A 20,711-nucleotide genomic window follows, 5' to 3' on the forward strand; every position below is an offset into this window, starting at 1 on the left:
TAAACAGGGGGCAAAGGTGGTGGTGGGGGGAAGAGACTGGGTCCACTCTCTTCTCCGGGCTCCAGCCCAGGACCATAATAATAGTATCAGCTATGGTAGCTGACCTTTTAGAAACATGACATGTACAATTCCCTGGGCTACTTCCCCCACAGCAGCCCTCACTTCCTCAAGCTCCGCTTCACCCTTACCTCAGGACCTCCTTCCTTGTGCCTGATATGGTGTGTACTACTCAGCCTCTCCAACAGCGCAACTTCTTCCCACAGCTCCTGACATGCACCCCCACCTGACTGACTGGGAGGTTTTTTACTAATTTCAGCCAGCCCCTGATTGGCTACAGGTGTCCCGATCAACAGCATTCTCCCTGTCTTCTGGAAAGTTCTTAACTGGCCCCAGGTGTCTTAATTGACCTGGAGCAGCTTCCATTTCACTTAACCTGGTACCAGGGATTTGTTTAGCCTGGAGCTAATATATCTATCTCCCACTACTCTTCCATAGCCCTCTGGCCTCGCCCGTCACATATCCCCCCCTCTGCTCAACACCATAGAGTTGGGCAACTTGGGACGCCAGGCAGTATGCTCATGACAGACCATCAGCGTTGCCAGGGTGGCATCCAGCCCTGTGCCGTATGCGGAACTGGAATGGTTGGAGGGATAAGAACCACCTGGTGACCCTTGCATTCTTTTCCTTATTCCGCTGCATCCACTGGAGGGTTGCATGGTCCATCACAAGAGTAAATCGCTGGCCTAAGAGGTAATAACGCAGTGTCTCCATAGCCCATTTGACAGCAAGGCATTCTCTCTCGACTACTGCGTATTTCTGTTCTCTTGGGAGAAGCTTTCTGCTTAGGTAGAGGATTGGGTGTTCCTCTTCTCCCACCATTTGTGACAGAACTGCTCCCAACCCCACCTCGGAAGTGTCTGTTTGTAAAATAAATTCCCTGTTTAAGTTTGGGGCTATGAGTACGGGGTCATTACAGAGGGCCATCCGAAGGTCTGTAAATGCCCCCTCTGCTGCGGTTCACTTTACAATGTCTGGACCTCGGGCCTTCACCAGGTCTGTTAGGGGACTTGACCTACTGGCGAAGTGGGGAATAAACCGTAGGTAGTAGCCTACCACACCTAAAAATGCACGGACCTGCTTCTTTCGGCTCAGCTGGGGCCAGTTTTGAATTGCCTCTAGCTTATTCGTTTGGGGCTTCATTATGCCCCTTCCCACAATATATCCCAGGTACCTAGCCTCTGCTAGCCCTATGGCTCATTTAGCAGGATTAGCAGTGAGGCCAGCCCGCCTTAAGGTGCACAGTACTGCCTCAACTTTCTCCAAGTGGGTTCCCCAGTCTGGCACATGGATGATGACATCATCTAGGTATGCAGCTGCATAACTAGTATGGGGGCGCAGCAGCTTATCCATGAGGCACTGGACTGTGGCTGGGGCCCCATGTAGCCCAAAAGGGAGGACGATGTACTGGAATAGCCCATCCGGGGTGGAGAATGCTGTCTTTTCTTTAGCTTCTTTGGTCAGAGGAATCTGCCAGTACCCTTTTGTCAGATCCAGTGTAGTCAAGAATCGGGCACTACGCAGTCGGTCAACCAGTTCGTCGATGCGTGTTATGGGGTATGCATCAAACTGGGATATTTCATTCAGTCAGCGGAAGTCATTACAGAATCTCATGGTACCATCAGGTTTAGGCACTAGAACAATTGGACTGGACTACTAACTGTAAGATTCTTCAATAACCCCTAATTCTAACATTTTCTTTACTTCGGCCTTGATTTCCTCTCTTTTGGCTGCTGGGATTCGGTAGGGTCTCAATGTTACCTTGGCTCCAGGGATCATGCGGATATGGTGATAGGTCTCAGTCATCCACCCTGGTTTTGTAGAGAACACATCTCTGTTGCGATTAATCATGTCGGCTGCCTCGATCTTTTGGATCGGCATCAAGTCGCATGATATCCTCACTTGCTCGTGTAAGTTATCCTCCTGGGGAAGGATCTCCTGCATGACTAAGCATGCCTCTCGATCGTGCCAAGGTTTTAGAAGATTGATGTGGTAAATTTGCTCCGATTTCCGGTGGCCTGGCTGCCGCACCTTATAGTTCACCTCTCCCACGGCTTCTATTATTTCGTAGGGTCCCTGCCACTGGGCCCACAGTTTACTTTTTGCTGTAGGCACCAGTACCAGTACCATCACCCGATCCCCTGGTTGGAACCGTCGAAGCTTCGCTTGGTGGTTATAATGGGTTCATTGGGTCTCCTGTGCTTTCTCCAAGTGTTCCCATACAACGGGCGTAACTCGGGCTATCCGATCTCTCATCTGCAGTACATGCTCAACTATTCCTTCCAGGATTTGGCTCCTCTTCCCAGGCTTCTCTGGCTATATCCAATATGCCCCGAGGGTGGTGCCCATATAGTAGTTCCAATGGAGAGAAACCCATGGAGGCTTGCAGAACCTCCCGGATGGCGAACATGAGGTAAGGCAATAGGGTATCCCAATCTTTCCCATCCCAACTCACCACTTTCCTGATCATGGCCTTGAGGGTCCTATTGAACCTTTCCACAAGGCCATCTGTTTGCGGGTGGTATACAGAGGTCTGTAGGGCTTCTACATGGAGCAATGAACAGAGATCTTTCATCAGCTTGGACATGAGAGGTGTCCCTTGATCAGTCAATATCTCTTTGGGTAGCCCAACCCGGGCAAAGATCTGTACTAGCTCCTTAGCTATTGTCTTGGAAGCTGTGTTGCGCAGGGGAACAGCTTCTGGGTACCGGGTTGCATAGTTCAGTACAACAAACACATGTTGGTGGCCCCGAGCTGTCTTCTCTAGGGGCCCTACCAGATCCATGGCTATCCGTTCGACAGGAACCTCTATTATTGGAAGAGGTATCAAAGGAGCCCGCAAGTGCGGACGAGGGCTATGTAACTGACACTCCGGACAAGAGGTACAGTATCACCGAACTTCTTCATGTACTCCTGGCCAGAAGAACCTCCGCAGGATCCATGCCTAGGTTTTCTCTACCCCTAGGTGTCCTCCAAACAGGTGACTGTGGGCGAGACTCAATATGGCTTTTTGATGTTTTTGTGGTTTTGTGGTACCAGAAGTTGTTGTATCTCTTGCTCCTGCATTTGCAGCACACGGTACAGGAGATCTTTCTTCACTATAAAGTAAGGTCTGGGACTTCCCATCCACGGGTATCCCATCAATCTCGGACACCTCTTTCCTGGTGTTATATATCTGGGGTCCTCCGCCTGGTCCCACCCAAAAGTCTCTCTCCCGGGACTAACCTGTCCAAGCTCCCAGGGGCCGGCTTCTGCTTCTTCCAATGGCTCGCCACCGTCATGGCTGGGGGCAGCTTCTGGCTCAGCTTCTGTGTTGGAAGTTTCTCTCTTGGCTGCTTGCGTCCATCTGCCTACTAGGGAGGTCTTCTGGCCCTGGGACAGGATCTGGGTTCCTAAGGCATTCACAGCCTTCCTCTCTTTTTTTTTGGTCTTCCTGGTCTTTTGAGGGGCTAAGAACAGATCCTGAGAAATCTCAGTGAACATCGGGGTTGACATTCCCCCGGTGATGAGTCGCTGTCCTCAGGGTCCCCACCCACCTCCAGCTTCTCCGAGGGGAGTAAATTATCAAACCCTGGATAGTCCCTCCCAATGACTACAGTATATGGGAGTTTAGGAACTATGCCCACGGTCACCTCAATGAGGTTTCCCTGAACCTCTATCTCCACTGGGATGGTGGGGTAATGGCTCACAGCCCCATGCATGCACATCACTGCTACGCGTTTGGCTTGTAGCAGCTGACTATTTTTTACCAGCTTACCTGATATGAGGGTGATAGCACTCCCAGAGTCCACAAGCGCTGTAGTCTCTGCTCCATTTATCCTCACTGGCCTGGTGTAATTATGCAGGGCTAATGCGACCCCCGTGAGGTGGATAAGGGAGCATGGGACCTCCCAATCCCCCAAGTTACATTGCATAGGCTCCTTGGTGCTGGGACACTGTGCTGCTATGTGTCCCCACTCCCCACATGCATAACATCTATAATTGCTTTTAATCACTCCCCTATCCCGGGGGTTAGGGGGTTTAGTCCTGGGGTTCCCCCCACTCAGGCCAATCCCTTCCTTCTGGGGTCCCCGCTGGTTTTCGGCCCCCCCTTTCTTCCACCTAGGACTCCCCGGGGGGTTGGCTGCCCAACCTTCCAGGGTTGGGGTCGGGTGCTTGCTTCGAAAGGGGCCTTCCTTGGGTCTGGGTCAGTTCCCTGGCTGTCATCCGTCTTTCTACCAGTGTGATCATTTCATCGTATGTGGATGGATCGTTCTGGCCTAGCCATTTGCGGAGATCTGATGGCAGTCCCCGCATGTAATGGTCCATGACCAGGGTCTCCAAAATCTCCTCCAGCCTGCACACCTCGGGCTGTAACCACTTCTGTGCGAGGTGTATGCAGTCGAATAGCTGGGACCTTGGGGATTTGTTCTCCTGGTATATCCACTCATAGAACCTCTGGGGCCTTATGCTGCCGTTACCCCTGATCGTTCTAGGATCTCTGCCTTCAGACGGGTATAGTCAATGGCATCCGTGGCAGGCAAGTCAAAATAGGCCTTCTGGGCCTCTCCACACAAAAAAAGGGGCGAGAATGCTGGCTCACTGCTCCTGGGGCCACGCCTCATGCTGAGCAGTCCTTTCGAATGAGAGGAGATATGCCTCTACGTCATCTCCTGATGTCATCTTTAGCAGACAACCAGTGGCCCTCAGGGTTCGCATCCTGTCGGATCCCCGGGCCTGGGTGGTGAGGATCTTCAACTGGTCCACCACCTCTCTCAAGAGGGCACGATCTTGGGTCGCCAGGCTCATCAATAATTGATTGGTTTCCTGCTGTAGCCACATAGACTCCTGTTGTGCCATTGCCTGAACCCGGGTGGCCTCCTGCTGGGCTGCCGTGGTTTGTACCAGAGCTCTTACCACTTCCTCCATTGTGGTATAAAGCAAACAAACAAAAACAAAAACAAAAAAATCCAAAACCCCAGTGCACTTTTTTTTAAACCTCTTTCTTCCACCACGCTGTGAATGAAGTCCCACTCCTGAAACCAGTTGTGACAAAGCTCTGTCCTTGCCTCCGTGGGTCCCGCGTTTCCTGGCAGATTTCACTAGCCTCAGAGGCTCACTGTGACCCTCCACGAACCCTTCTTTCTCTAGAGACAAGGGTCACAGTCTACTGAGTCATTTTCATCATAAGCCAGTGAGGGAGGTGAGGAGAAGTTATCCTTCCTTGCACAGACTCTGTTGTCTCCCAGTCTCAGTGATTAAACAGGGGACAAAGGTGGGGGGGGGCCGGGCCCACCCTCTACTCCGGGCTCCAGCCCAGGGACCCTAATAGTATCAGCTATGGTAGCTGACCTTTTAGAAACATGACATGTACAATTCCCTGGGCTACTTCCCCTACAGCAGCCCTCATTTGCTCAAGCTCCACTTCACCCTTACCTCAGGGCCTCCTTCCTTGTGCCTGATATAGTGTGTACTACTCAGTCTCTCCAACAGCGCAACTTCTTCCCACAGCTCCTGACATGCACACCCACCTGACTGACTGGGAGGCTTTTAACTAGTTTCAGCCAGCCCCTGATTGGCTTCAGGTGTCCCAAACAACCTAGCATTCTCCCTGCCTTCTGGAAAGTTCTTAACTGGCCCCAGGTGTCTTAATTGACCTGGAGCAGCTTCCATTTCACTTAACCTGGTACCAGGGATTTGTTTAGCCTGGAGCTAATATATCTATCTCCCACTACTCTTCCATAGCCATCTGGCCTTGCCCCATCACACTTCTCAGTCCTTTTTATAATTTTGAGTATTTTTACTTCAAAAACATCTCCTCTTTTCCAAGAAATAAAAAGAAGGCCAGGTCCCTTATATCTTTCTTATCATTAAGATTCTTGAGACCTAACAGTACCTTTGTTACCTTGTGCTGTATCTGCTCTAATCTCCTTTGTGGAGTACAGTCACCATAACAGCACATAGTTTTCCAGATGGAAGGCCTGATCACGCTCCCCCTTTTGCCTATGGCAAAATTCCAGTGGACTCTTCTGGGAACAGAATCAGGCCTGATGTCTGCACAGTGCTCTGAAGATGTAAATTTCCCCTAAGTAAATTTCCTCTATTGTCCTCAAAAAGTTAAGTGAGTTAACATATGCTGTTGAGGATATTGCTTGGGATATGGGTTCTCTTTTTTTCCAGTACAGCTCTCAGAATTTTTCAGTGTTGCTGCACAGATCCCTGGACCACACCATTCACCAGATAATATCAAACTGTGTTATGGGGTGGAGGAGTCTTCAATGGTATTGATTTATTAAAGACCCTCCCTTCTGTAAGCAAGTTTCCAAGGCTGAAGCATGTCAGAATGTGACACCAATTCCATCCCTTTCTCTGATATTTGATTGTCATTGTGGCATATTTCATTTTCCATTTGCAGAATATCCGACTCTGTTCCTGTGGAAACGTCTATATCAATAATTTCATTGCGGTGCTGCCAATAGCTAGAGGTAAGTGTTCCTTCTTCAGTGTTTACATCTGCCCAAGGTTATCCCACACCTGCCTGCTGCAGGGTTCTTGCACCTTCCTCTGAAGCATCTGTTTCTGGCCACTGTCTGTTCAGTGAGAAAGCAAATGGAGGTGTACATTTGTAGTCCACTTTTCACGTATATGCAGATTTGTGCATATTTTCTTGGTAAAGATATATTTATATATTTTTAGATGGCATCACTATCTTCAGACCGTCTACATTCTACATCAACATCTTGACCTCAGTGGGAGTACAGATTCAAGTGCAAATAAAACCCATTATGCAGCTCTTCATAACAGTGGATGACTCTTACCAAAATCATACATCTGGTACAGTATATTATGCACTTGATGGCTACTCATGTTATAATGGTACATCCATCACTCTTCCTGTACAAATTACTTGCTTCCATTTTGACTTTAGTGAATTGAGAGCCGTATTGAAATACCTTGCCTCCCTCCAATAAAAACTTAAAGTCTAGGTAGAATTGACTAAATCCTTCCACTCTGCTGAAGTAGATAAATTGAATTTCATATTGTGTGGTATGTGAGAATCTTTTGAATTATTAGACTATAAAGGAAAACTGGTTAAGATATTGGGTCAGGACTCAAGGGATTTGGATTAGATTCCTACATTTTCCACAGACTTTCTGTTACACCCTGGAAAAATCATTTAACCTCTCGGTGCCTCTGTTTCCTGCCTGTAAAATGGGGTAATATTCTGTTTCTGCAACTTTTTTTTTGCCATTTCTTTAGTTTGTAAGCTCTTTGAGACAGGAACAGTCTCTAACTATGTGTATATACAGCACCAGTCTCTGTTGGGGCTCCTTGGTGCTACAGTAGTATAGATATAAAAATTATACCTTTAAAAAAGTGTACTGTGTGAACATTAAATATACCAAGCAAGACAAGTCTCCTACTTCCCGGATGGAAACTTAGAGCATCAGAGAGCTAAGCTCATCTCTCTAAATCTCAAAACCCTATTTATACCATTTGTTTGTGATTTATTCCCCCACCCAGGTCTTTGTGGCAATTTCAACAACATCCAGATTGACGACTTTCGAACAATTAGTGGAGTTGTGGAGGATTCAGCTTCAGCCTTTGGTAACTCATGGAAGACTAGGGGTAGCTGTCCTGATGTTGAAGACAACTTTGAGGACCCTTGTGCAAACAGTGTGGACAAAGGTACTTACCCTCACTGATGTTCCAGAGCTAAATGTCTGTTGTATTTTGGGTAGCCTATAATGCTTTAGAAAACTTTTAATCAGGGAGTTTATGATCACAAGAGCTGCCTGTCTTCCAATGCTATTAGCAGAGAGAACACAATGGTTTCTTCTGGAAGTGGATTTAACCTAAAAAGTTTGTTCTTCCATGTTTAAAAGGTGATAGTTTTGTTTTTAAAACAGAATATACATACCAATGCAGAAAGATGTGGCACTTTCCATTTGATTTGATCACTGATTAATTTGAACCCTAAAGAAGATGTATTAGAATAAAGAACATTAAAGACTAAAAATATATTGTTATTAACATTATTCTCCATATCTTCTGCTGATATAAATTGGCATAGCTCCACTGAAATCAGTGGAACTACACCATACTACACTAGTTGAGGATCTGGCCTGATAAGCCTGACCCTACATTCCATAGAATCACAGAATCATAGAAGTGTAGGACTGGAAGGGAACTTGATAAGCAATCTAGTCCAGTCCCCTGCACTGAGGCAGTTCTAAGTATTATCTAGACCATCCCTGAGAGGAGTTTATCTAACTTGTTCTTTAAAAACTCCACTGATGGAGATTCCACAATCTCCCTAGATAATTTGTTTCAGGATCAACTACCCTTACAGTTAGAAAGCTTTCCTTAATGTCTAACCTAAATTTCCCTTGCTGCAATTTAAGCCTATTACTTCTTGTGCTGTCCTCAGTGGGTAAGGAAAAAAATGTATCACCCTCCTCTTTATAATAACCCTTTAAGTGCTTGAAGGCTTTTATCATATCCCCTCACAGTCTTCCCTTTCCAGACTAAGCAAACCCATTTGTGTCAGTCTTTCCTCATAGCTCATGTTTTCTAGACCTTTTATAATTTCTGTTGCTCTCCTCTGGACTTTCCAATTTGTCCACATCTTTCCTGAAATGTGGCGCCCAGAATTGGACACAATACTCCAGTTGAGAACTTATCTGTGCTGAGCAGAGTGGAAGATTTATGTCTTATGTCTTGCTTTCAACACTCCTCCTAATACATCCCAGAATGATGTTGGCTTTTTTTGCAACAATATTTCATTGTTGACTCATATTTAGTTTGTTATCCACTGTAACACAGTGATCCTTTTTTGCAGTACTTCTTCCTAGGTGGTCATTTCCCATTTTGTATTTGTGAAATTGATTATTCCTTCCTAAGTGTAGAACTTTTCATTTGTTCTTACTGAATTTCATCCTATTTAGTTAGACAATTTCTTCAGTTTGCCAAGATCATTTTGAATTCTAATCCTGTTCTCCGAAGCATTTGTAACCCCTTCTAGCTTGGTATCATCTGCAAACTTTATAAGTGTACTCTCTATGGCATTAACTGTGTAATTTATGAAGATATTGAACAGAACCAGACACAGGACAGATCCAGGCAGGACCCCAGATGATATGATCTTCCAACTTGACTGGAAATGATTCAGTCCAACCAGTTATGCACCCACCTTATATAGTAGGTTCATCTAGGCTATATTTCCCTAGTTTGCTCATGAGATGGTCATATGAGACAGTATCAAAAGCCTTACTAAAGTTGAGATATATCACATCCAGTGCTTTCCCCCATCCAAAAGGCATGTTAACCTGTCAAAGAGGGATGTCAGGTTGTTTTCACATGATTTGTTCTTGACAAATCCATGTTGACTGTTATTTTCACCGTATTATCTTCTTGGTGCTTACAAACAGATTGCTTGAATATTTGCTCCTTTATCTTTCTGGGTATGGAAGTTCAGCTTACTGCTCGATAATACCCTGGGTTTTCCTTATTCCCCTTTTTATAGGTAGGCACTATATTTGCTCTTTTCCACTCCTATGGGATCTCTCCTGTCCTACATGAGTTCTCAAAGATGATCACTAATATCTCAGAGATCTGTTCAACCAGTTCCTTAAGTATTCTAGGATGTATTTTGTTAGGCCCTGCTGACTTGAAGATATCTAACTTGTCTAAGTAATTTTTAACTTATTTTTTCCCTATTTTAGCCACAGATTCTACCCCATTCACACTGACTTTTATTATGTTAAAAGAAAAGGAGTAGTTGTGGCACCTTAGAGACTAACAAATTTATTAGAGCATACGCTTTCGTGAGCTACAACTCACTTCATCGGATGCATCGGAACCACTAACCCAGGAACCTATCCTTGCAACAAAGCCCGTTGCCAACTCTGTCCACATATCTATTCAGGGGACACCATCATAGGGCCTAATCACATCAGCCATACTATCAGAGGCTCATCTGCGCATCTACCAATGTGATATATGCCATCATGTGCCAGCAATGCCCCTCTGCCATGTACGTTGGTCAAACTGGACAGTCTCTACGTAAAAGAATGAATGGACACAAATCAGATGTCAAGAATTATAACATTCAAAAATCTGTTGGAGAACACTTCAATCTCTCTGGTCACTCGATTACAGACCTAAGAATGGCTATCCTTCAACAAAAATGCTTTAAAAACAGACTCCAATGAGAGACTGCTGAATTGGAATTAATTTGCAAACTGGATACAATTAATTCAGGCTTGAATAGAGACTGGGAATGGATGAGTCATTACACAAAGTAAAACTATTTCCCCATGTTATTTCTCCCCCCCCCACCCCAACCCACCCCCCACTGTTCCTCAGATATTCTTGTTAACTGCTGGAAATAGCCTACCTTGCTTGTCACCATGAAAGGTTTTCCTCCTTTCCCCCCCCCCCCACTGCTGGTGATGGCTTATCTTAAGTGATCACTCTCCTTACAGTTTTCAGAGTAGCAACTGTGTTAGTCTGTATTCGCAAAAAGAAAAGGAGTACTTGTGGCACCTTAGAGACTAACAAATTTATTAGAGCATAAGCTTTCGTGAGCTACAGCTCACTTCATCGGATGCATCCGATGAAGTGAGCTGTAGCTCACGAAAGCTTATGCTCTAATAAATTTGTTAGTCTCTAAGGTGCCACAAGTACTCCTTTTCTTTTTGCGAATACAGACTAACACGGCTGCTACTCTGAAACCATTTATTATGTTAGTTATCCAAACAGTGGTAGCCTTTTTGGTAAAAATTGAAACAAAAGAGACATTTGACACTTTGCTGCATTTTCTGTTATTGTCTTTCCCTCCTCATTAAGTAATGGGCCTACCCTTTTATTGGTCTTCCTCTGGCTTCTAATATACTTGCACAATGTTTTCTTGTTACCCTTTATGTCTATAGATAGTTTAATCTCATTTTGTGCCTTGGCCTTTCTAATTTTATCCCTACATGCTGTGGGTGTTTTTTTTTTATATTCATTCTTCATAATTTGACCTAGTTTCTACTTTTTGTATCACTCTTTTTTGAGTTTCAAGTCATTGAAGATCTCCTGGTTAAGACAGGGTGGTCTCCAACCAAACTTTCTATCTTTCCTACTCATTGGGATAGTTTGCTTTTGTGCTCTTAATAATGTCTCCTTAAAAGACTGCAAATTCTCCTGAATTCTTTTTTCCCTTAGACTTACTCCCCATCAAATCTTACCTGCCAGTTCTCTGAGATAGTTAAAGTTTGCCTTCTTGAAGTCCATTGTCTTTATTCTGCTATTTTTCCTCCTACGATTCCTTAGATTCATGATCTCTATCATTTTATGATCACTTTCACCCAATCTGCCTTTGACCTTCAAATTCTCAACCTGTGCCTCCCCATTTGTCAGAATCAAGTCTAGAACAGACTCTCCTCTAGTTGTTTTCTTCACCTTCTGTAATAAAAATTGTCTCCAATCATTCCAAGAACTTGTTGGATAATCTGTGCCCTGCTGTATTATTTTCCCAACAGATGTGTGGGTATTTGAAATCCCCCGTCACCACCAAGTCCTGTGCTTTCAATTATTTTATTAGTTGTTTCAAAAAAATCCTCATCCACCTCTTCTTCCTGGTTACGTGGTCTATAGTAGGCCCCTGCCATAACGTCACCCTTGGTTTTTATTCCTTTTTTCCTTACCTGGAGACTTTCAACAGGGCTGCCTCTCATTTCTATCTCAACCTCAGTGCAAGTGTATACATCTTTGATATAAAGGGCAACACATTCTCCCTTTTCCCCTGCCTGTCCTTTCTAAACAAGTTATACCTATGTGCACCCAAAACTCCCAGTTTGGCTTCAGTGCAAGATCTGCCCTGGTAAGTGCCAACATGTGTTATGAAATCTACAGTTTGCTGGTGATCACATGGCTAATTCTATCATGTCTTTGGAAGTGATTGGAAAAAATTGATTGAAATAAGAAAAATGCATTCTAACATCTGTTCTGCAAACCTAAACCACAGGACTGATATTAGTAGCAAATGGAAATGTTCAGACAGGGGTATAGCTAACTGTCTGTCCACTATATCTGTCAATCTAATCACACTCATCATCATGGTTTCTGATTGTCTACTATTTCCTTCCACTCTTACCTGACTGTCTTAAAATATCTTCAAGATGAAAAACATTTTAGAGATTGGTAAAGCCCATTGAGAAAGAGGGAGATTATAAATTTGCATATGTGACTTTGGGCAGTTTATCCCTATTTTCTCTTTCAGAAAAATTTGGGCAGCACTGGTGTGAACTTCTGTCTAATATAAGTGGTGTATTTGCTGCCTGTCATTCTGTTGTAGATCCCTCTTTATACGTCAAGGTAAGGAATTGTTTTAGTCTAGTCCAAAATTTGACCTGCCATAAATGTATTCTTATCAGGTGGGGATTACTTGTTGTATTCTACTTGCTATTTGAAAATAAATGCACTGGTGCCAATGAGGAAGTAATAAAACAAAAGTTTAAGAATGTTCTGCAAGGGTTTGTGGTTCTTTTCTACTGTGGAACCAGCTGGGGTAGCACAAATTAATTAACAAACCCTCTTCCCAGAGCTGCTGTGCTGGCATCATCGAAGGTGTTATTGCATGAACAAGGAAATAAATTGAAATAACATGTTTTTGCCATGAGAAGCAAAACATACGTGAGAAACATAGGGGGAATTACAGTAGAAACATACCAGTGTTATTTGTCAGCCTTGCTGCTCTGGATAAAATTTGTAGAGAAAGATGCTTTATTGTCAAGTTTTTAAGATGCAGTGCTAAATTATGGAAAATAAAAATTATAGTTAAAACTCATTAAAAGGTGGCTCTTTAAAGGATGCCTTTGAAGCCCTGATACAGGAAAGCATTTTTGCTTTTTAAGAGTTAGCTCGCCTTTCCTTTTTCCCTTGTCAGCTAGGCAGTTTGCATGGACACCATTCCTTTAAGAGACACAGCTTTCTATCATTATGTCTGAATTACAGTTCTCCTACTTTTCAGCTACCAATTTCTGCACCCACAAGGCATCAGATGCATTAGAGCTTACTAAGAAATCACACGACAAATCCAAAGTGTATATGGGCCTATTCACAAGGCTGCTTTGCTGTGTAAAGCCAGGAATCCAGCCTTTTCCTTGAACCTGAGACACAGACTGTTCACTTCCAATATTAGCTAATGAAACCTCCTTTAAGCTATCCACACTAGCTTTTTCCAAAGCAAATTCAGTGGATTCATTTTTATTTGAAAGACTTTGGCCCTTAGGCACCAAGAAGAGAGACTGGTTTCAGAGTAGCAGCCGTGTTAGTCTGTATTCGCAAAAAGAAAAGGAGTACTTGTGGCACCTTAGAGACTAACAAATTTATTAGAGCATAAGCTTTCGTAGCTCACGAAACCTTATGCTCTAATAAATTTGTTAGTCTCTAAGGTGCCACAAGTACTCCTTTTCTTTTTAAGAAGAGAGCCTGTTTACTATCAACAATGGCACATTAACAGTCAAAGGAAGCAATTCCTTTTCACCCTCTCTAGGCCCAGCTATTGACTTCTCACAGACTTCAAAGATTTCACCCAGAAATTCCTTTCCTTCTGCAATATCACTCAGGGCAACAGATTCTTTCTGAGCTTTAGTTATGGCCAGAACTGACTTTGGCACAACAGACAAATCACCAAACACCTGCTGAGTTTCATTTACATCCAGAATCACCTCTGGCACATTAAGAGGATTTTTACACAACATCCTTTCAGGCAAGCTGCTAGACTTCAGAGTCAAAGGGTTAGAAGAGTTTTCTCCCCTGTGGCTCTCTTTGCTGACAACAGGTACAAGCTTAGGAACCATTTCTTCCTTGTCACAAGTTTCCACACAGTCAGTGGGCAACATAGTCAAATCACCTTTATGCTTTCCTTGTGTCCTGGCTATGATAGCAACCTGATTAGACAAGGTTGTCATAACTTTACCCAGCAACACACTAGCAACAGGCAAAATAGAGCCTCAGAATTGCTTGGTCTCTGGGAGCTATTTCTGACATTAACTGAAAGCAACCTGGTTACAATGTCATTATTTCTAGCAGACACAAATTTAGGACCACTTCCTTCCTGGGCTTTAGTTGTATCCAGAATCAGCTCTGGGTCAATTGATAAATTTTCAGCCATCACAGGCTGACAGGCTTCTTCTGTCTGCTTTACAGACAGAAAAGAGCTGGAGAAACATTCCCCTTTAACAGACAAACAGCTTGGGATATCATTTCCCTTGTCCCAGCACTTATGGCTGTTCACAGACAAATGCTTGGATAGTGGGACAGCTTCCTTAACAAGCAAGTTGCCACTTCCAACAGACAAACTTCTGCTTTCCACAGACAGTGGCTCATACTGACCTACTTTAAGCAACTAACTTTTACATTGGCTAGACTCATTTTTACAAGCTTTACTAGCCAACAATCCATTACTCACCAAGAATGTACCCTTTTCTTCCTCGGTTAGGGCTTTAACCTGACCATCAACTTTAATCTGCTCTAGAGAAACATTTTCCTGACCAAAGAGTTTTCTCTGTGCTTTATTTTATTCTAGATTCATTTCTGAGATACTAGACAGGCATTCAGAAACTTCATTTGCAGACAAACTGCTTTTTTGCACAGATAAACAGCTATCTTTCTCAGACAAACATTCGGAGAAACGCTCCATGGGCAAGTCCTAGCTCCTAATAGACACAGGTTTAGGATTATTTCTTTCCTGTGACTGGTTTACGTCAACCTGACTGAACAAAGCTTTAATATTGTCCTCAATCAAAAGATCCTTAGGCAATAACTTCCTTACACCAGCTATAGCTTCCTGTTTAACACCATTCCACTCAAGGTGGATTTTGGCTAAAGGCACACTTACAGTAAACTCATAGAGGATTACAATATTCACACTCTTATCTGGTAAGTAATCTTTGTTTTTGACAAGATCTGCTTTAACAAGAGTGATATTAGAAGCTGTAATTTGCCCTAAACAGCTTTTACCATTGATTTTTACATTCTCTGCACAAGTTATGGGGTTATCTTTATCCGAGCTCACACTAAAAGCATTTACATAAAAGTTGGCAATGTTGGGGTATAGTTGTTTACACACAGACAACTGCTTAGAGTCATACAACATTTATAAACTGGATAGATTCTATCCCCATCTTTGTTGTTGAGAGGAGCTGGCTTTTCAGGATGATACAGTTTCTGCTGTTCTTCCATTTCTTTTTTGATTTGGATCTTAAGTCTGACAACCCTCTCCTCAGTGGCCAGCCATTCCATGTGCCTTGCATGGGCTTCTTTCTTACTTTCTTTCTTTCTTGCTTTCTTTCAGCAGCTTCTCTTTTCATATTTTTTTGAGCATGTTCAAACTGCTGCTGGTTTTTCACTGGTTTCTCACTGCAAGCATTTTCGCTGGATTTTTGCATCCAATGAAGTGAGTTGTAGCTCACAAAAGCTTATGCTCAAATAAATTTGTTAGTCTCTAAGGTGCCACAAGTACTCCTTTTCTTTTTTGCGAATACAGACTAACACGGCTGCTACTCTGAAACCGTCTTCGCTGGGTCTACTTCCTTATCACTGGCAATTAACAGATTTTTTAGTTCCTGCTCTGGGGCTTTTTCTTAAAAGACAACTTCCTCTGTGAGCACAACTCTTCCAGGCTTTTTCTGTCAGGATCTTGATCATGGGCCACTCTTTGTAACTTATTTGTAACCTTTAAACTCTCCAATATAAAAATTAATTTTTGACAAGCATGTGGTTCTGATCCAAAAACCCAATTAACCTGTGGTAATGTGTATCCTAGCACAACTATGCCACTGTGACCGGGGTCCCAGTGGGGGCCAGCTAGGATAACTCAATTAGGGTGAGCTACAAAGAATGGGGCAGACAAAACTCAAAGCTGGTGGATAATTCAATACTTAGATTTATCAAGCCAGCATTAAACAGCTTCTGTTATATCTTACTGGTTACTCAGAAGTTCAAACAACCCAGTTCCCTTAAAGTGATCCAGCCTCAGGCCTCCATCCATGTACCCACATCAAATATGATGACGATTTCTGAAAATCTTATTTCATCATATAAAAGAAAAGGTTCTATCAATCCCAAAGGACTGGATACACTACCTCCCAGGTTATTGAATATTCCAGATGTAACTCAAATATACACTTATGCCAATTCTTATTAACTAAACTAAAATTTATTAAAAAAGAAAAGAGAGAGAGAGAGAGAGAGTATGATTAAAAGATCAATATACATACAGTCATGGGTTCAATTAATTGAGGTTCAGATTCAAAGCAGAGATGGTGAGCTTTGTAGTTGCAAAGAGTTCTTTCAGAAATAGTCCATAGGTTATAGTCCAATGTCCTTGCAGGGTGTTCCAGCAATGAGAACTGGGATCTCAGTCCTTGTGGCCTAAGCTTCCCCTGTACAAAGCCTCAAGCAGATCTGAGATGACAGAATCAGGACCCAATGGTCTTTTATACAGTTTTCTAGCCTCCACTTGACTATGCAGTCCTGGGTAAACAATAGGCTTTTGATGTAACCTTCTGTTTCCTAAACATCACTATCATCACAAACTTTAAAGAGACATATAGACAATGACATTATTTCACCCAAGATTCATCTAAATGTTAATATTCCCTTTTGATCTCTGAATTAATAGTTATAGTGACAGACAGGAACAGTCTGTTTACCTGGCTAGCATTTAAGATACACACAATCAGTATTGCTTCTAACTTTTAATAATATAGGTTTGTATTTCAAAGTTCTAGCCTATTTACCATGAATGGCCCTAATTACCATTCACATATCTTTCTAACATGACTTTAAAGGTTGGCCTTGGGTTATTCAGCCTGCAAGCTGTTTAACCCTTTTTGGCCATGAGTCACATTTTATATAAGATTCGTTGCAATTATATAACAGTGGTAGAAATAATGATTTGCGTGATTATATTTTAATTAGACAACATCACAGACCCATTTTCACCAAAAAGATTCCAATGAAAAAAATGTTGATGAGTTCTGATGCATAGACCCATTGTACTCAATGGGGCTGCCCATATGTCTAAAGTGAAGCATAGGTCCAAGTGTTTTGCTGGACTGGGGCTTTTGTAACCAGCAAGGCATTTAAACTAACTGTTTGATATCTTGCCACAAATGGTGCCAGCTCATTTTCATTGTGAAATGATAAGACTTTTAGGTCTTAAGGTCTGAATAAAAGAAACTGAATAGATGGAGGTAAGACACTAGCTTTCTGTGCACTTTGTTTATACCTAGAAGGTAATCTAACATGTTACTTAAGGAATCTTCTAAGAAAGATGTTATAATACAGATCAGTGCTTCTGAAACATCTTGGCTTCACACTTAGCTTCATTAAAAATTCAGATCTTAAAAAAAAAAGAATATATTCAACATCAGCGGCTTTTATATCATACTCTTTGTGGTGAAGAGACATTAGTTACTCCCTATTAAAATGGCAACAAACTGTCCTTAGAAAGCCCTGATTTCGCACCTCTGTAATTATGATACAGAAAAACTGACTTGGCCTGAAAATGGCCATGTTTATTCTGAAGGTAAAGAAGTTTCTGAAAAATTTGAAAAAAAAAAAATCCAGTGTTTTTTTTATACAAGTCACTTAGAAATCACCTGGGATTTTAACCTTGACTTGTCCAATGTGCCTTTGGGTTCATTTAAAAAATGTCTTGTAAGTTACCTTTCAAATGTTCCAAATTATTAAAGCTCATTGAAAACTCGTGTGCCAGCTATGTTTAAAATAGGTTGCAATTAACCAAAACCAGGAATGAATTTTGTTGTGGATAATTTTGCTGCTCCTGTTGATTTCAGTGAGATTTATTGGCCCAGTCCTCCCACTGATGTCAAAAGGGAACTTTTCCCATTAATATCAGCAAGAGCAGGCATGGGCACTGTCTGAGCATGTTCCCTTCTACTGACCGGCTGCAGCTTAGAAAGATCATAAGGGTGTTTCTGTAGGTGATAGGTAGAGGCATTCTTTTTTAAGAGGGAGGATCAGGGTTTCAGTCTCAGCTAACCAAATCTGTGTTGTTAGGAGGAGGCAATAACCCGTGTACCTTAAAAGTTGCAAACACTGTTCCATAATAAAGTTGAATTTATTCGCTTTGTAATCCAAAAAAGGAACATTATTTGGTTTTCAAATATTGAGGGTTAAGTCTCCCTGGCAAAGAGCTTATGATCCTATAAATATTTAAGATGGCTCTTTGTTTCTGCTGCTCTGGCTCTCATCATAATATCCGTTTCCTTGTGTATTGCCTAGAACTGTGTTTATGACACTTGTAATGCTGAGAAGAGTGAAGCAGCCCTGTGTAGCGTGCTCTCTACATACTCCAGAGATTGTGCTGCAAGAGGAGTACACCTGAAAGGCTGGAGGCATGGGGTCTGTGGTATGTGTAACATATTAACATGTGTATGTGCATAGAGAACACATTTTGGAGCTTTGACGCTGTTGAAACAACTATGTTCTGTGATCACATGCCAAGGTGATAGGTATCTTAGAACTAGGATAGAAGCATACTCTCGGCCATATCCTCAGCTTGTTGTAAATTGATGTTGCCCCATTGAAATCAAGATAGCTATGCTGATTGAAACCAGCTGAGGGTCTGACCTAGTGTGTTCTTTCTATGGGAATAATGGATGAATTTAGTATTCATGAAAATGAGGGATGAATATCCTTAGCTAAATCAAGGCATAGCATGGTCAGGAATTAGGCAAACTCTGAATACAAAGGACTCCCAATTTATTTTAGTCTTGGCTGCCATAGGATCCATTTCTGTTCAGTATCTGACGGATAACATCTACCATTACAGTCCTTACCTCTATACAAACTTGCATCATTTTAATTAAACTGATTTTTTTATGTTACATTAAAGTATTAGTTTCTTGCATAAAGTGTATTTGCACATATCATCTGAGGATCATAACATACTTCATAAGTATTAATGAATTCAGCCCACAAACTCTCCTGTAATTTAAGTACTAATAGCCACATTGTATAGATGGGTAGTCTATGGAACAAAGTGATTAAATGACTCTCAGAAGGCCACATAGCAAGTCAGTAGCATAGACAGGAGTAATATAGGAATCTAGCATTCAGCGTTCTGATCTTACTACTAGATAGCTGTGTCTCCTATAGACCATTTCAATAGTCTTTGGGGTATATATGGATAAATGCATTTATGCTTATAAATGGGTATATATTACATCACATCTTTTTCCTAAATGGGGTTACTTCTTTGGGGCTTGATCAATTCACTGTTGAAGTTAATGGTAGACTTTCCACTGACCTTGCTGGGTACTGGATGAGGATCAACACCTGGGGACTAAGTTTTCTCTGTTATCTTCATTTTTATTTCTGCATTGCCATGCTTCCATTGATGATCTGTGGATTCACCTGATTAACTCTTGCTATCATAAGTGCTGTTTGTTTGCAATAATTCCCAAGTTATTGGTATGAGAATAGCTTCTCATTGACAGCAGTTTTGGAAGATCTCACTTTTCCTATGAATGTGCAATTTAGATTCCTCTTGCATCTGCTACAGTTTGTCTATCTATTGGTTAATTACATGCCTTTGAGGCTACTTGAATTTTCCAGATGAGGTAAACAATGTAATTAAAGTAGTGAGTTGTAGAAAGAATTTAAAATTACAGTACGAGCAATTTAACAAACTTTTGGTACAGTAATTCAAAAGGAACACAGTGTATTCTACAGCTGATTGGAGTAGAAACATATAGCTGTATGTATTATATACAGTGTCTGTCTATTAAAAGCTTTCCTGACAGGTGAAGAATTGTGGAACAAGATGCACTCTAGTGTGTGCCAAAAGTTAGAAACTACATTATGAAAAGCAGGAGAGGGCTGTAGCATTGGTTTAAGAAACAAAACTTCCATTCTCTCATGATGAAGTTGGTAATATCAGCTTCAAACAATACCCAAATTACCCTCTAATGCTGGGAAAAAAATACTGATTGTTCAACCTTCACAATACTTCTTTGCCTTCAGACTTGGGTAAAGAAGAATAAGTACCCTTTTGGGAACATACCAGTGCTAAGAATAAAATCTGTTGTGCAGCATTATTCATGAGAGAATGAGTAACTATGCCAGAGTGTGCTCCATTTCACTGGTGTTTCACACTGCTTTGATTTCCAAGGCTCTTTCAGATACTGCAGAGACATTAGAAAAGAACGGACCTGCAGCCAGATGCAAGGCAGTTCAAACCTCAAAGGTTACACATCTTTAACAGTGAATTGTGTAATCAAACATCTTCTCAGAAAACCCCACAGGAGAGCTCTCATCCTTGAACTAGTTACCTATGCGGCAAAGGCAGAATGATGGAGCAGTGTTTGTCCCTCTGATGGCTCCAAAATTTGGCTCAGCCCTCCATCATATTTAGACCTGCACTGCCAAACACCACCAAGTCTCACTCCCTTTTAGAGGCCTTTGGACTGACCAATAGTCGTAGAGGACACTGCGCTGCCCTGCCCCTCCTTATGGTTATATCCACCATTCTGGCTCTTCCCTGTAATCCGGCACCAGCTAAAATGGCAGGAGCCACTTACCTCTCAGTGTAAGCCAAGGTTATTTTACCACATACTTAGAGTAGAGATTTGAAGATGCCATTCCTCAGTAGC

The 20,711-nt window shown here is 42.3% G+C and overlaps 1 protein-coding gene across 1 annotated transcript in view; it reads left to right on the plus strand.

The window, feature by feature from the left end:
• Positions 1-20,711, plus strand: part of LOC119857298 (mucin-5B-like) — a 74,595-nt gene that overhangs the window by 19,444 nt on the left and 34,440 nt on the right. The window contains exons 11-15 of the mRNA XM_038406066.2: positions 6,452-6,521; positions 6,733-6,870; positions 7,561-7,725; positions 12,305-12,399; positions 18,340-18,466. Of these exons, the coding sequence (XP_038261994.2) occupies positions 6,452-6,521; positions 6,733-6,870; positions 7,561-7,725; positions 12,305-12,399; positions 18,340-18,466 (595 nt within the window). The remainder of the gene's footprint in view (positions 1-6,451; positions 6,522-6,732; positions 6,871-7,560; positions 7,726-12,304; positions 12,400-18,339; positions 18,467-20,711) is intronic.

The sequence above is a fragment of the Dermochelys coriacea genome, chromosome 6 (genome assembly GCF_009764565.3).
Source record: "Dermochelys coriacea isolate rDerCor1 chromosome 6, rDerCor1.pri.v4, whole genome shotgun sequence".
NCBI classification, from domain to species: Eukaryota; Metazoa; Chordata; order Testudines; family Dermochelyidae; genus Dermochelys; species Dermochelys coriacea.